Here is a 16193-nt window from a genome sequence, read left to right as displayed (position 1 = left end):
GAAGATCTCTCACCATTAAACGTTATGCATGCAGTGCCCCTGCATCTAGTAAGAACAAGGGCGTTAATACACACCAGACACTAGAGTATCTGGTGATACTGATGGCTAGTTTCTGCAGTGTTAGGTAACACACAAGCATAGAAGTACTGTTTATGTAAATCCATAGTATCTACTACCAGTGAATGTAAGTGCAGATTTCTACGCGTTTTGAGTATAAGCCAAAATAAAAAGAATGCAAAGAATTCCTCTGCTGCAACCAAGGCATAGAATATTAATAGTGGCCAAAACCCACTTTTGGTGTAAGTCCCCACAGATCCTATAGCTACACTAGTGTTTCTGTCTCATTCACAAAAGACTAGTCTTCTCCAGGGCCTCATGATATATTGCTCATGCTCTGCAATTTTCTTATCATTCCCCCTCGCGTCGCCTTCCATCCCAAAAAAGGCAGCATTCAAGACCAATTAATATTTTCACAGCAACAAAGACTGTGAAAGCAGAAACTCTTCTCTAGACAGGAACACAAGAAGGAAAAAGCTGCCAGAAACTCGAGTTCTTAGCAAATCACTTCAGGTTTGTTTTATTTGCGGGCAGGGGAAGGACACTAAGAAGAGAGTTTTGGCTTTGACAGCACCCCTCTAGATAGGCGTTTCACCCTGACAGACACTCAGACAGAGGATTTAGAAAGAAGAAAAGGCTGGCTGGATAAACCTCATTCCTCCACTCTGTCAGCTGTCAAAGAACAGCCTCACTGACAGTTCAATGACTTAATACTCCAGCAGCTCTTAACTTCTATTAAGGAGGAGGAGTTGGTGAATTCTAGATGCAGCTGAAAACCTCAAATGCTGAAAATTTATTCTGCTTTCCCTTGCCCTAGCAACGAAACATCTGCTGAATAGAGCAGATTTTATTCTCCCCTGTTCCCAAATAATGCCAAATAGAAATGGAAAGAGCAAGAAATAGTCCTGCAGATACAGGCACTATGAGAGTGCACCCGAGCACGCATGAACATGTGTGCATGCACACACACACATACAAGTGGGGGAAGGAAGGAAGACTCACAAGTCGAATGTACAATTTGAATGGCTGAATGAGGACAGGAAATGAAGACATTCATCACTTGCGTACTTCTAGCACACACTACAAGTATACTTGGAAACGGCCACGGCTCAACTGCTCTGTACAATGCTAAAATGCAAAGTTTAAAGTCACTGTCGCTGGGATTTAACCTTGTGACACAGTTATTTATTTCTGAAAACCAGGCTTCAGAGCAGGCTCTCTATATGCTGGCCCCATTCAGTACTTTTATGTTGAAGGAGCTCTGTCTCTGTAACTGGACAGTATCACGCATTTCTGATGACAAGAGGCTCTGAACGGGTACATTGAGAGGGTTTAGGCCCAAACACTTACATCCAGTCAAAGCTGGGAACAAACACCAGGTATTACAGTTCTGCCAATTCTTCCCACCTCAAATACAGGTTCAATTCACACTTCCAACACAACCAACACTTTGTGAAATTTAACAGGTGCAGATACCTTACCTACAGCATCCTGCAACACCATCCTGAGTTTCATTGCTTCTAAACTGAAGCTATTCTCTCCCCAAGATTAAACCAGAAGACAGGATGGGTAGGCTGACATATTTAGACCTATCCCTAAAACAACAGGCTTTTTAGAAGTTTTGCTGGAGTTTCATTTTTATTATTTCTCCCAAGTTACTTTTCTTCTAAAGATATCTGCATAAAGAGAGATCCCCAAAGCTTAAGAGTTCAGCTGGGATAATGCAAAGCAAAAGCTTTACAATCTGCAGCATGCATATGAGACAGTGGATCTCCAAAACAGATTTGGTTTTGAGAAAGGGGTGTAGGGAAAGATACTGTCAGCCTGCTTTTGTAGGCCAGGTAGATTAGGTAAGCCTGTTGAATCTCTTACCTACATCCTCTGTTCCTCATTCAGTCAACAAGTGTTAAATGAACAACTGTTAAACACAGCTGCTTCTAACCCTCTTGCAAAAATACGTGGACATTGACAGTATTAGAGCTGTAAGAAGCAAAAACCACTGAGAACAACTGGAGGATAAAGGAAGGAGAGATCAAAGAGATGCAGTTTCTGTTTAAGTAGATTTTTTTTTCCCCACTGGTGAATTAAAAGAATTCGCTGCAGAAATGCTGAAGTAACATATGGAAGCCATAACTTCAAGTGCACAAATAATCGTTTGCTTGTCCAAAAGGCTAAAAATCCACTCTAGGACTGGATAATGAAAAATGCACCACACTGAGTGGGATGTTAAATACTGTAGAAAGATCTGTTTCAATGGCCACTGTGCTATTCAAGATTTCTAGCATTAAGTTAGCCACAAGTCAGGTGTCTCTCACTCAGTCACACTACTCAACTGCTATGTGACATGGTCTCATAAAATGGATTTGTGTGTTGAGGGAGGAGAATAAAGCAGTATAAAGTCATGTTCCATTCTAAATCCATCAGTAGGATGTGCTGTCTTCTCTAGTGATTAAAACAACAAAACAAAAACTCAACAACTTTGAAAGCTATTAGAGTTGATTATGAAATCTCCATTATAAATAATTTTTATGGTTTATGACTCGTAAAAATCAGGGGAAGCATCTGATATCACTGTGTTCAGAGCTCAGAGAGAATGCCTGTTGCTGGATCAGAGAGCCCTGCTAATGGTTCGAGGGAGGTGACAGCGAACAACATGACAACAGGGGCAGCTTCAGCCCCTGGAAAATAAGGTAGTCTTAAGTTCTATTTCCCAATGGCAGACTGTTCAATGACACCAGAAAGTGGAGTGCGTGGGTGGGACATGCAGTAAGAGATCCTAAAACCCTATAACTTACAAATTCAAAACCCCACAGGATAGATCAGTATTTTTATGTGTGAGAGATACTCTACATATAGATGATAGATGCAAATGAGAGAGAAACTTGCGCAGAAGAGATTCTGCAGGGTCCTGTCCCTTTTCTGATGGGACCAAGAAATGAGTGGTACGTTACCCATGAAGTTTGAAAGCAAAATCACTCACCTAATGCTGTCACCGCCACACTGACTGGTGCAGATGTTCTCTCCACCACCTTATGCCAGCTCCCATTGTGCAGTGGTATCCAGACAGCTGCTTGGCAGAAGTAGTAGCCAGAGTCTTCCACATCCACATCACGCACCAACAGGCGATAGGAATTCCTATCTACATGGCTCAGGCTGATGAGAGTTGAATCGCTGACAACAGAATCACGGTCCATGCTGAGCAAAACCTGAGCATCTGACAAGGTATCATCAGGTGACACAGAAAAATACCATGTCACCTCCGCTTGGAAAATACCGCTCCTGTCTGTTGTGATGTTGCATGTAAGATCCAGGGAGTCTCTTTCAGTCACAGACACATTGCTTGTTGAGATGACCACATCTAGAGCTTAGAAATGAAGAGACAAAAATTCAAACAAAAAAGAATTTTTTCTTTTTTTTTTTCCTTCCCTTCCCCCCTTTCCCCCCTCCCCTTTTTTTTTTAAGAGAGTCCACTGTAAGTTATCTAGGACTTCACATTCTATTACAGAAGCTTCTGAAGTAGCTCAGTAGCCTTACCTTCAAATATCTGTTGGATATTGAGCTGCATGATCACCATGTTCACAAGGGAAGTACACATTATGCATCCCTTGCTTGACTGGTAATGAGGGCAGGGGGGAGGAAGGGAGAGAGAACAGGGTTTTTTATAACTCAACAGCAACTGGTCTGTGAAGGCTTTGTCCCAATCACAGACTGCACATCACCTTCGCACAGCAGGAAAACATGTACATGATTTTCCATTCTCACAAAAGGGTCAAGGCTTTTTGGGACTATCTCTCAGAAGAGAAAGTGTCCACTGAAATCACTAGGAACTACATTAGAATTCCACTTGGTTTCTGCTGAAATGGTTTTGAGCTCCTCTATCAGAACAGATTTTGATGAGAATCAGCTACAGCCACATGTTGGAGTCCTGACTGACCTCAGGTGTGCTGCAGAAATGAAATGGAAGCAAACAGAAGGCAGCAATAACTCTTTATACTGCTGACTCCACTTACTGCTCTGATCATCACACACTGGGGACTTTAAAGCAATGCCAGTAGCCACTTAAAACACATTTAACAAACTCCTCCACTGACCAGTGATTATTTTTAATGTACATAGCACATATGGTCATAGCCAGCATTTGAACAGGACCTTCTGTATTCCGTACCTTACCAGGCTGGCCACAGCTTTGTTAAAAGCAAGCCGTGGGATGAAAATGTCAAGACCAGGAGTAGAAAAGCTGGCCTTAGTTACTGGTGAGAGATGAACCAGGGGTGCTGTGTGTGTTGTCTGCAAACCTCTGCAGATCATCCACCAAGTTACCTGGCCACCACATGTCTTCACTTGCTCATTCCCTCATTCTACATTGCCTAAAGATTAGATTTGGATCTCAAAGCAGCACTGTTCCCACAGCATGTAACGCAGCTGCTCTTAAAGTCTCAACTGAGGCCGGTAGACAGGGCTGCTACAGCAGCGGCTCTTCTCAGCAGTTCTACAACCAAGTCCACAAGCAAGAACATGGGATTCCTGTCTTAAACAGGCAGCTATGCCTCTGGTGCACATTAGTCGCTTCTGTGTAAAACTATGTTCTACTACGTAATAGGTACCCATCTGTAAAAGCTTTCTAGAATTATTATCAGAAGCAAAAGACAACGTATAAAGGCAAGAACCAAACCAAGCAGCCACAACGACTTCCAACAAAACCAATCAATACTCATCTCACTGCTCACCACCTGATAGCACAGAGCGGTCAACCTGAAGAGAGGTTAGCAAGACCCATCCAAATGGTAAAGCAAAGTCTACTGTCCGATGAGTATCTCATTGGGACTTCCCCCTCTGTCTTAACATGGGATAGTGACAGGCATTCAGAATCTGGCAGTATACGCATACAGAGGGTCTCTAAGAGTTTACCCGTATGTATATTCTCAATGCCCCTTTTTTGGCTACAGACATGTCTGAAGGCCTCACACAGGGTTACATATCTGTTGTGCAAGGCACTATTAAAAAAAGACATAAAAGAACAAAGTGAGACCCAAAGATGTCATGATTTTAGGAGATGGAAGTGATGGGCAAGTAGACAGAAGAGCAACAACAGAAAAAAAATGACAGATACACAAGTAACCTGTGCATGACTTATTTTCATTAGATATGTTAATTCTTTTTTTCTCTTCTTTTCTTTCAAATTTTGTTTCTACAAATTCAACCCCACAGTTTACAGCAGGTAAGAATGAGGGAAGTGCAACAACCAGTCATACCATTTACAACTCAAGTTCATTTTAATATTCAAGTGCAGAGGTTTCACGTGTCAGCACAAGATGCTCTTCAAGTCCTGCAACAGGATGTGTGTGTAAAAATTTCCACAACATTTTGCTGGAGAATAACCTATCCCGTTTAGCATACCTTTAAAAAAAGCCTTCATGCCCCTGACAAATTGCCAATGCTGCCAATGACTGAGCTAAAAATGAAGGCAAAAACCCTAAACAAAACAAACAAGAAAACCCCACAAACAAAACTGCACACCCAAACCACATTAAAAAACTGCACTACTACTGGCCTTGGCTATCCTCAGCCTCTTTTCAGCCACTCATTAAACCCCATCTACTTAAACCAAGCTCTCCAAAAGCATGACAAAATAGAGAATTACAGCTTTTAATTAAGCAAGCCCTGCCTCAGCAGAGAGTACCTGCAAGCTTTACTGTGTGACACCCTGAAAAAGAGAGGGCAGATTGATCCTGTCAAATTTCACAGGCTAAGTACCACCAGGATATTAAAACTGTATCCAAATGAGCTAGCCAAGAAACCCAGCAGTTTTGGATTTTCCCTACAGTGACTAAAGGATTATGAAAACGAAAAGATATCCTTACTGTCTGAACAATTCTATCACCGTAATCTCACATTTCTGGGAGGGATTTCAATGAGAGACCATCATTGCCTGTTTTTCCACATTATTCTGTACTCCACTGAGTAACAAGATGCGTCACCCCCGCCTTTCCATCCTCCAACTAGCAGTGGTAATGCTAATGCAGTTAGGTGCTTAGTGCATCTACTTCTGAAATCTATATGGGCAGGGATATCTGGATATCCTCAGCACAGCACTATACATATTTTTGTCTCCTTAGTCAAGCATGCCATGATGAGTTTAACAGAACCATTGCTGTCCTAACCCCTGCCAACATGGTGGAGCAATCAGACCAGTGATCAGTGTCAGTGATAAAAATCACTGAGTAATTTGTCCTGTTCAATTATCACTGCCTTCCTCCTTTCTCTTGATCTTTCTATGCTATTTTAATAAACAACATAAAGAAAACCTTCACATCTGCCACTGAATCACAAGCCACTTTTACAGGGAAAGTGCAGCTGTTTAGTGCTATGGGACAACCCTATGTTAATGAGAGAGCAGAGGGAAGGTTTGGGGTGCTCAGGGGTTAAATACAATGTTTCTTTAAGAACTATAAAAACCAGAAGCAATCTGGAGTGAACTAAGGATGATATAAAATCTAGGTCTAGGCATCTAAGAGGTTCCAGTCAATCCTTCCATACCATCATCTCCCATTTCCCCAAAATAAAAGCTAAGAAAATGCTTGGCCTAATTTTTCATCAACTCAGATGTAAACAGGCCAGCTATCCAAACAGCACTCCTGGAATGTGTCCTGGTTAGTTCAGCTTCCCCAAATTCTGCTCTAGAAATATCAGTCTGGACACAGCACTGCTGTTATAGCTACGAGCCGTGAGCCCAGCCCATCAGTAACACTCACCAGTCCGTTGGATTGCCACGCTTGCTATCTCCACGTTCTTCTCCTGAATCTTCTGCCATGAGCTATCTTCCCCTCTCACCCACTCGCTCACAAGACACCTGTAGGCACCCGCATCCACCGAGGAGGCCTGGGATACAGATAACCGATAGGTGTCATTCGCTCCTGTGTCCAAGCGGATATCTCCATTACGGTAACGCTCTTCATAGCCAGGACCTGGATGGAATTTGCCCTCATGAGTCAAAGATAGGATGTCTCGCCAAGTCGATCCACTTTTGATCTGCCAAGTCACATGCAGGTGAGTGTGCTCTGGTGAGGTGGTAATTGCTGAGCAGCGCAGCTTGAAGGAGTCACCCTCAGACAGCCTGAGAGATGCTGAAGAACGTGCTTTTGAACCACTGACCGATAAGCCATCGGAAATCACTATTGGAGGAGAAAAAAAAAAAATACCAAAGACACAAGCATCATAAAACGGAAGCAAGAAGAGAACACCCACACTGACCTGTTCAGATATGAGGCAGTAAAACTACCACAGAGCAACGCCTGGCCAATAATTCCTTCTTCCACACATAAATATATTCCAGGAACAAGGAAATTTAGCTGAAAATCCATTAAAGGAAGTGCTCCACTTTAAACAAGACACACATTCAAATTCACTTATCCTTCCCCTGCTTTAGTTTCTCATCCAAACATCATCATTGTGACTATTTCTATCCAGAACCATCTTGATTTTCATGCGAGTAAAAGATAAGACACTTGAAAAAAATAGTCTCCTGAGTTATTACAGAAGAAACCTAAATGAGAGAGAAAAGCTAGGGCATGACTGCAGTATCAACATCCTAAAGGGGAAAAGGAAGATTGCCTCCTTCATATAGAAAGATCCCTAAATGACACTATAAATAAGAGAAGACAGATTGTGTTTTTTACCTGAAGTTAGCCTCTCTACCCAGAGGCTTAGGGACATTAAATATTTGCAGACATCTTCAGAAAACCCACTGCTTAGTTTTCCTATTTTTATTTACGTATTTACTAGACAGAAAAAAGGAAGGTGGTGTTTATAGTAAACAGCCTCTCTTCGCTTCTCCACCTCACTTGCTTTTGCTATCATACTTCCGAGTTTTCGATTTTGGCTTTAGGAGAATTAAACAGAACAGGGAGAAGAAAAAAAGAAAAAAAATCACAATGCTCATAAGCAACAGAAATTCAACATTCTTAAGGGTACATCTATAATCAATATCTAAAACAAATTTAGAGCACACCTCACTCTTCAGAAATACCTTTCACTTGGACCTCTGCATCATAATTTCCCTGAACGGTGGCATCAGTGCTGGGCGTGGAGCATTTGTATCTCCCTTGGTCAGTTGGCTGGATGTTTCTAATCACAAGTTCCACAGCATCGTTGCTGCTCCTTCTCAGTTTGATATCCCCGTGGCCCACGCGTGTTTGGTACTCCTCAGAGGTGAATGTAGAATCCCAGGTACTCACTATCCGCAAGAAGTCAGTCTCCCGGGAGAACTCCCAGTCAAAGTTCTGTTCACTGGGTCCATCGTAGTCACTAACGCTGCAAGGGATCACCACCTCCGTGCCCACGACTCGAATAAGAGGACCTTTGGGCACCCTCACAACACGCCCTCTGCAGAAAGCTGGGCAGGAGAACAAAGAGATAGAGAACACACAGTTAATAAAGGAATTACTAGGAAAGACTTTGACCAAAAAACATGAAATAGAATAATGTTGAGCATCCCACTCTGCAGAAAGCTAGAACTAGCAAGAGCAGTATTTCCCATTAACATTTAATCTCACTGGAGCGGGAGCCTCTAAACATACCATTTTTAGCGTGGGCAATCTTAATTTCATTGCTTATTTAGTAATACATTAGATAGTGAAATACTGAGCGAGAGAAAACTGTAAGGGGGGAGGGGAAGGAAGGACAGAACTCACCATAGATCCAATGAGTAGCACTTTCTCTACTACAAGCTAAGTGCTATGTAAGACACTTAAACACCATTAATAAGTGGTTTTCATTACTACATGAGGGCATAATCTAATCAGGCATTTTTTTAAGTCTTCTGTTGACATCAGCAGAGTCTGAAGTAAGGAACTCACTCTCCTTTAGCTTGAGAGCCATTAAGAATGGGAAGTCAATACTCTCCAAAAATGAGCATAGTCACTTCTGCCCTGAAGGGTCATGGCTTCTGTAACACAGGTGAGCTTCCTTGCCTTCCTAACCGATTTAAAAGGAAGAACTGATTTCAACAGACACAGTTTGCTTGAACAGATTTCTGCAACCACACCTGTTTCCAGCACGCATTTCCTCTTTGGTCCAAGTCTCAGAACACAGGAGCATGAGCAGAGCAGGCTCCCTCCAGAGCAGAAGAACACAGAGTGTTCAGACCATGTTTTCTAACACTGTCTCAACAGAAGGATAGAACAACAACCGCAGTTCTCTGCAGAAGGCTGGCAAAGCAGTATGTTATGCTCCAGGCAAAAGTGTCAACCACTTAAACTAGCCAGAGGACCTGGCAAAGACACAGCAGGAGACTTTTCTGGTTGATTTGGCTCTGTAGCCCAAAGAATAACCCCAGCAGCTGCATGTGGATTTTAGCAGGTTCTTACTTCCCAAAAGAGCAAACTGCTTTCATTCATAGTTCCAACCAAAGAAAGCTTTTCAGAGGAGTACTATCTAAATTCCGTCTCCACAAATGAACAGCCTACTGCATACCATCAGCTTCATATCCATAGCAAAATATTTTAGCAGCCAGGTAGAACAGGAGAAGCCAGAACACTGAAGGACTGATCTTGCTAAAACCAAGTAGAAGGCTGTAACAACATCCAAAGCAGTGGGACTAAAAGGTCAGTCTGAGATACTAGAGAGGCAAAGCCAAATTTAAACAGACAACCCCCCAAACACACAAAGTCCAGCAACCCACAACTACTCTAATTCACTGGCTACTTTGGGAAAGCCACCAGCTAGTGACACGAACACCGATATATATGCTGAGCCTTCCTCTGCTTATCACTCTGTATGTCTTCTTGCTGTAAATCAAGACCCCACTCACTGGCTCAGAACAATCACACCAATAGGAATTCAGGGGTGGGCAAAGAAGTCAGTCTTGTGGAGAGGAACTACCACTGGGGAACCTGTCATAAAGCACAGCTTGTCCCCTCCAGAGCAGCGTGCAGAAGGATGCGTTAAAGAATCAAGATTTCTGTGGGCATTTAAAAACTGCACAAGCAGCTGTACACAGTGAGCATAGCTACAAGAGAAAAAGCATTTTCTTGTCCCCACTTACAGTTCAACAGTTGAACCAAGGACTGACACCATCTTTACCTCCCCGGTTCATAACTCCCAGCATGCTTTTTGCTTAGCAGGCTGTTCAGGCTCACAGGCTCAGTCATAATAGCCCAATTTCCTCATTGCCATGACCTTCTGTATTCAACATTAGTACTTCATTAAGCTTATTTGTAATGCAGACTGGGGTTAATCTCTTACCCCTTATATTCCTCCCAGAAGACGGTTATTATGTACCTGATCAAGTGATTGACTAGCCCTAATAAAGAAGCTGGACTACTTTGCACCATTCACATGTGAATCAGGGAGAAAAACTTCCACTTCCAATGTATTGTTGCAAAACCAGATGTCTTTAAGGACACTTCTCTAAACACAAGCACCATATAGTAAAATCACTGATAGAGAAAAATAACCAACAAAAAATAAAGCAAGCTGCAAGGCTCCGATACATTCTTCACTAGGTCTTAAGTTGCAGCCCCATTCAATCCTTCCACTTATCCTCTTACAGAAAGTGGTAACAGCAGCAGGTTAAGCCTTAAAGCACTGCCTGACAGCCAAACCAGCTTCCAGCAGACCACTGTGAGAAGTCAGCTCAGGATCCTGACTGAAGGCACTCCTCAAACGCTGACGTCTCTCCAGAAAATACTCTCCTGTGACACTAAAACAAGCAGACAACACTGCTCTGTATGTGTCTTCAGCGGCAGACCCACACACCGTGCACTGCACTAATCCAATCTAGAGGTGACAAAGGCATGACTAATGTGGCAAGGGCTGCACACTGGTGTTTGAGATTAGCACTGACAGCTCAGTTTCTCTTCTTCCAAGGTCACTAAAGACCCTTTGACACTAAATGAAGGTAGGGGGTGATTAGCACCTTCATAAGCAAAGGCAGGCCAAAGGGAAAGATAGGAGCACAGGGACTCCTCAGTGGATCTGTTCAGAGTCCATACCCTACTGCTGGAAAGCAACGACTATCCCCCTCCTCACAGCACAGTCCCACAAGCAATTCCAGTTTAACACAAAGTCGGAAGGAGGGCAGTGAACAGGCTGCAGGAGAGAAGAGGGACAAACTGGGACAGTTATAATTTTATACATTACAAACTATAACATTTGTTACTGCTAAGACAAATTAGGATTCTTGTAAGGCAGGAGCACACAGAGACAGCATCACAAGAGAACGAGAACTTACTGCAGAACATGTGCTGTGCCCTGCCACAGGTGAGGTGGAACATGCACTGGGCAGACACTCTGAGGGTGAGTTGCATTTCTAGGTGACCCAGGAGGCTCAGTATCTAGCAAGATGCAAGTTCAGGGTTCTGCCTTTTGTCCTGCATCAGTCAACAGCAAGAGTATCCCTAGCTACTGAACAAGGTGTTATGTTCTTTGCTGTGCATTAGGGATTAACATTTCATGTAGCAGAAGGCACAGAGCTACAGACGCTGATCTTGGCAAGAGGTGAGCTCTAGTTTACTCTGGCAGATAAATGAGCTTTTACAAATATTTTATTCTTGCAGTGCCCTGTGTTGCTTCCATACAGCCCCTCCATCTTCCCAGAGCAATCGAAGTTCAGCTTTCATGATATGGGAGCCTCAAACTCCATAAATTTGTTGGAAACATCTATTTTTCATGACACTTAATATATTTCGCTGTTAATATAAGGTGACATGTTCTTAATTAATTCACTTGAATCCCATTTAACTGTAGAATCAGATGGAGCAGGACAGAACAGCATATACACTAGTGACAGAAAACAACAGAACTTTGACAATTTGGTATTTTTCAGTATCGCTGAGACCACCAAAGATGAGTATTTAGTAGAAACTCATTAACCGGCTCTGTATCATGAACTGCAATGCTGGACATCAAACCTGCCTGAGCACAAGATTAATTGCCTAAATACGAAACTTTATTTTTACAGAGTTACCAGACCACCAGATGAAATTGCAAGGTACTATTTTCTAAAATAAAATGTAATGGAGCCCCTGTAAGGAGGCCAGTACACAAACATAAGAGATGGCACTTGTTCCCTGGGCTTACTAGACAGGTGTCAGGCAACACTGGTGCTTTTGCAAGGCTGGGCCAGAAACACCAAAAAAGAAGGGCAACCACAGAGCCTTCATAGTTACTTGTGAAGCACTTGATTAGAGGGTTCTCAGAAGGGAATGCATGAAATACTCCACCAGGAACACTGGCAAAGCATGACTCAAGGTAGGATAATAAACTGGGGCCTGCCATATTAAAAATAGAGGCAAGATAGCCCAGACAAAGCCTAGGCAGTTTTGAGCTAGTGTTTGCTCCCTAGCAATGGTCCATGAAGTACTTAAACTAATTTATCCCATCACCTAGATGCACCATCTCATTGCTGTCATTAAATGAAATCCTTTCAAAGAGGAGAACAAGGAAAGAAGATGACTGAATAGATAGGTTGTGAAGTCAGTCCAAGTACATTAAATAGTAACCTGTTATTTTTAGCATAACCAAGAAAACAAGGCAGCAAAATTGTGCAGGATCTACAGAACAGGTGGTCTCTTTAAATTCTCAACACGCTACACAGCTCTTCAAGGAAAGGGCTGGTGAGGATTTCCCCTTGCATTAGGGACATTGCCATAGATGAGGAAAGTCTGCTAGAAGCTTCGTCTTCACATAGGTTTTGCATCTACTTATCACTTACGAAAGAACAAGATGAGAAGTAATCTTTGGAGTCATCCACAAAGCTGAGAAGGTATTATCATTGCAAAAAACACACTTATGCATCAGCACTCTCTTACACAAGATGCTTCCTCCAGCCTGTGCTAGACAGCTCTATCTAATAAGAAAACATGTTCTCTTAGCAGCCCAGAGAAGGAGGTCGACTCTCTAAGTCCGCCAGGCAAAGGAAAATGCAATGTGACATGCAGTAGGAAGCCAATTAAAGCCAAAAAAGTAAGAGCTGAAGAATGAGTAAATTGGCTCAGACTAAGCACTCAAGCCTCTGCATCAGAGACTTAGAACACAGAGTCCAGCTCCTCAACCAAGGCAGTCACAGGAGACACAGCGACAACTTTGCTGATGCCTTTCATCTCAAAAGAGCTTTTTGAACAAAAGGTTGTTTCATTTGCCAGCTAAACATTACCACGTCTTGGAAGGAAACACAGCAGCCATCTCAAATTCACAACAGTTTATGACAGGAAAAAAAATACTGCAGCCAACTTTGCAAATGGTGGTAACGATTTTTCCTCCCTGAACATCTCCATTTACTTTCAATCTAAGCATCACTTTGCTGCAGCACTGTGTAAGTGACGGGGCTGAGCAGGGACAACCCTTCTTGCGCCACGCTGGAGAATAAGCAATGGATCCCTCACCATTACAGCTGTGCACTCTGCCTCCTATTTCTAGCAAAATCCCAATTCTCCCACTTCTGTACTGCGCTGCTTAACTACACTGTTTGTGATGCAGGAAGCCATTTTACAAAACGGAGGGGAAAAAAATATAATTATTTTTGCATCTTCTTAGTCCCAAAGAGACACATCCACACAAATCCTCTTCCTCCTTTTTGAAAGCAGACTGATCAGGCTCCGGCTGGGAGGCATTCAGTGACCTTCCCTAGCGAGCAGGCAGGTGAAGGGACAGACAGCATGCCACACAATCACAGGCTCTTCTCTGGGGAAGGAGAACCAAAGCCTATCAGCATGGGAGGTTATAATGCTTATCTCCAAGCTTCCCCTTTTCCCCTTGCCTCTCCTCCCAGCTCCAATTATCATCAGGCAGCTACACATCAAGAATGTCATCTGGGAGAGAAAGAACAAGTTATAACAAATATGCCTACAATGTTTGAAAACCTTTCAATACCATTAATGCAATTTTTTTTTTTTTAATATATAACATGATTTTCCTAGAAGCAGCACATTTACACAAACAGCATGTTGCTTTGGGATTTCCCTCCCGTTTTAAATGCAATCAATTAAGTTTTCTATCCTACACTGTATATGAATGAGAGGAAAAGTCAAAGAGATTAAGCAGAATAAAAGGAATTTCTTTAAGAACCAGAAATGCAGCTAACTATTGAAATTTCTTTACTTGTCTCAAAAAGAAAAGAAAAAAAAAAATCTAAATAAGTGAGATCTCTTACCATTCCTGCTTAACACACGACAGCATCACACTCTTCTTTCCAGTGTAGGCAAACACACAGCAGGGGTTGGGATTATGCCAAACTGGTAGCCTCTTGCTAATCTTTCCGAATTACAAAATTTAGATCACCCTAATCAGCAGAAGCAACCCGCACCTTACAACCAGACAGCCTGCACAGGGAGGGAACAAGGGGCTCCTTTAAAAAAGACCAAATTTGATTTCTTATGTCGAAGCTGTAATCATCATAGTAGCCCGGCATCATCTGAAGCGCGCAGGGCTCTCTCCATACCTTGCAAGTCAACAATACTATTACACCTTCCAGGCTGCAATAATCCCTACCTAAAAAAAGACTGATAGATTTTTATGGCTTGAAAGATCTGCAGCATATCATCTGAAGATATCAGAGAAGAGGGAGTGAAAGAGTCCATGAGAGAGAAATTTACATTGTTCTTTCCCAGGCGGCTAGGATTCTTTTTTTAGATAATGTAGAGCTCTTATCAAAAGGAATTAGCCTGGGTGTAATTGCTTAAAACCCATTATCTCTATCAGGATGAAGAAACGCATACTGCATCTTAAGTGAAGCCTCAGAAATGCTATCAAACTGCAAGGCTGCAGGATTGCTCTGATCTCCATGCCATCCGAGATTTCAGAAAAGCCACATCTCCAGCACAGGGTGAAAAAGCAAGTACCTTCCCAGCTGGACTCCATCTATACCATGTTGGATTAAGATTCACATAAAAGGATTAAAACAACATATTTTGCAGCACAGTAACAACCTGATGTCTTCCCATTCATCTCACTCACCCACCGTCCCCAACAAATGCACCCAAGCAAACCACAAGGCTTTCCACTAGGACACAGTTCTTAGTTATCATAGAAGCACAGAATGGTTTGGGCAGGAGAGGACCTTTAAAGATCATCTAGTTCCAAGCCCCTGCCGTGGGCAGGGACATCTTCGACTAGGATCAGGTTGCTCAAAGCTCCAGCCAGTCTGACCTTGAACATTTCCAATGACGGAGCATCCGCAACTTCTCTGGTCAACCTGTTCCAGTGCCTCACCATCCTCATCATAGACAGCTTCTGCCTTACGTCCAATCTAAATCTACCCTCTTTCAGTTGAAAACCATTGCCCCTTGTCCTATCGCTACAGGCCTTGGTAAGAAGTCTCTCTGTCTTCCTTACAAGCCCTCTTTAAGTATTGAAAAGCCACAATATGGTCTCCCTGGAGCCTTCTCTTCTCCAGGCTGAATAATTCCAATGCTCTCAGCCTTTCTCCATATGAGAGATGTTCCAGCCCTCCTCTGGACCCACCCTAACAGGTCCATGTCTTTCTTGTGCTGGGGGCTCCAGAGCTGGGTGCAGTACTCCAAGTGCAGTCTCAGCAGAGTAGAGAGGCACAATCACCTCCCTTGATCTGCTGGTCATGCTTCTTCTGATGCAGTCCAGGATATGATTGGCTTTCTGGGCTGCAAGTGCACATTGCTGGCTCATGTCTAATTTTTCATTCACCAGTATCCCGTCCTTCTCTGCAGGGCTGCTTTCAATCCATTCATTCCCCAGCCTGGACTGATATTGGAGATTGCCCCACTCCAGGTGCAGGACCTTGCACTCGGCCTTGTTGAACCTCATGAGGTTCATATGGACCCACTCATAAAGCCTGTCAGGGTCCCTCTGGATGTCATCCCTTCCCTCTAGTGAATCAACTGCACAACTCAGCTTGGTGCTGCCCACAAACTTGCTGAAGGTGCACTCAGTCCAACTGTCTATGTCATTAATGAAGATATTGACTAGTACCAGTCTTAATACAGACCCTTGAGGGACGTCACTTTTACTCATCTCCATTTGGACACCGAGTCATTGATGAGAGGCAATCATCCAACCAATTCCTTATCCATCAGAGTCCATCCATCAAACCCATATCTCTCCAATTTAGCAACAAGGATGTTGTGTGGCACTGTATCAAAGGCCATACAGAAGTCAAGGTAGAT

At 43.0% G+C, this 16193-nt stretch overlaps 1 protein-coding gene across 1 annotated transcript in view; it reads right to left on the bottom strand.

Moving 5' to 3' along the window:
- PTGFRN (prostaglandin F2 receptor inhibitor) overlaps window positions 1–16193 on the bottom strand; it is a 108716-nt gene that overhangs the window by 28937 nt on the left and 63586 nt on the right. Inside the window, exons 2-5 of the mRNA XM_086622607.1 lie at window positions 13004–13027; window positions 8084–8449; window positions 6810–7229; window positions 3038–3421 (exon numbers count right to left, since the gene is read on the bottom strand). Coding sequence (XP_086478733.1) covers window positions 3038–3421; window positions 6810–7229; window positions 8084–8449; window positions 13004–13027 — 1194 coding nt within the window. The remainder of the gene's footprint in view (window positions 1–3037; window positions 3422–6809; window positions 7230–8083; window positions 8450–13003; window positions 13028–16193) is intronic.

This window comes from Tauraco erythrolophus, chromosome 1 (genome assembly GCF_009769465.1).
Source record: "Tauraco erythrolophus isolate bTauEry1 chromosome 1, bTauEry1.pri, whole genome shotgun sequence".
In the NCBI taxonomy this organism is placed as follows: Eukaryota; Metazoa; Chordata; class Aves; order Musophagiformes; family Musophagidae; genus Tauraco; species Tauraco erythrolophus.
Note: the sequence above shows the minus strand (reverse complement) of the source record. Positions and strands in the feature narration are given on the sequence as shown.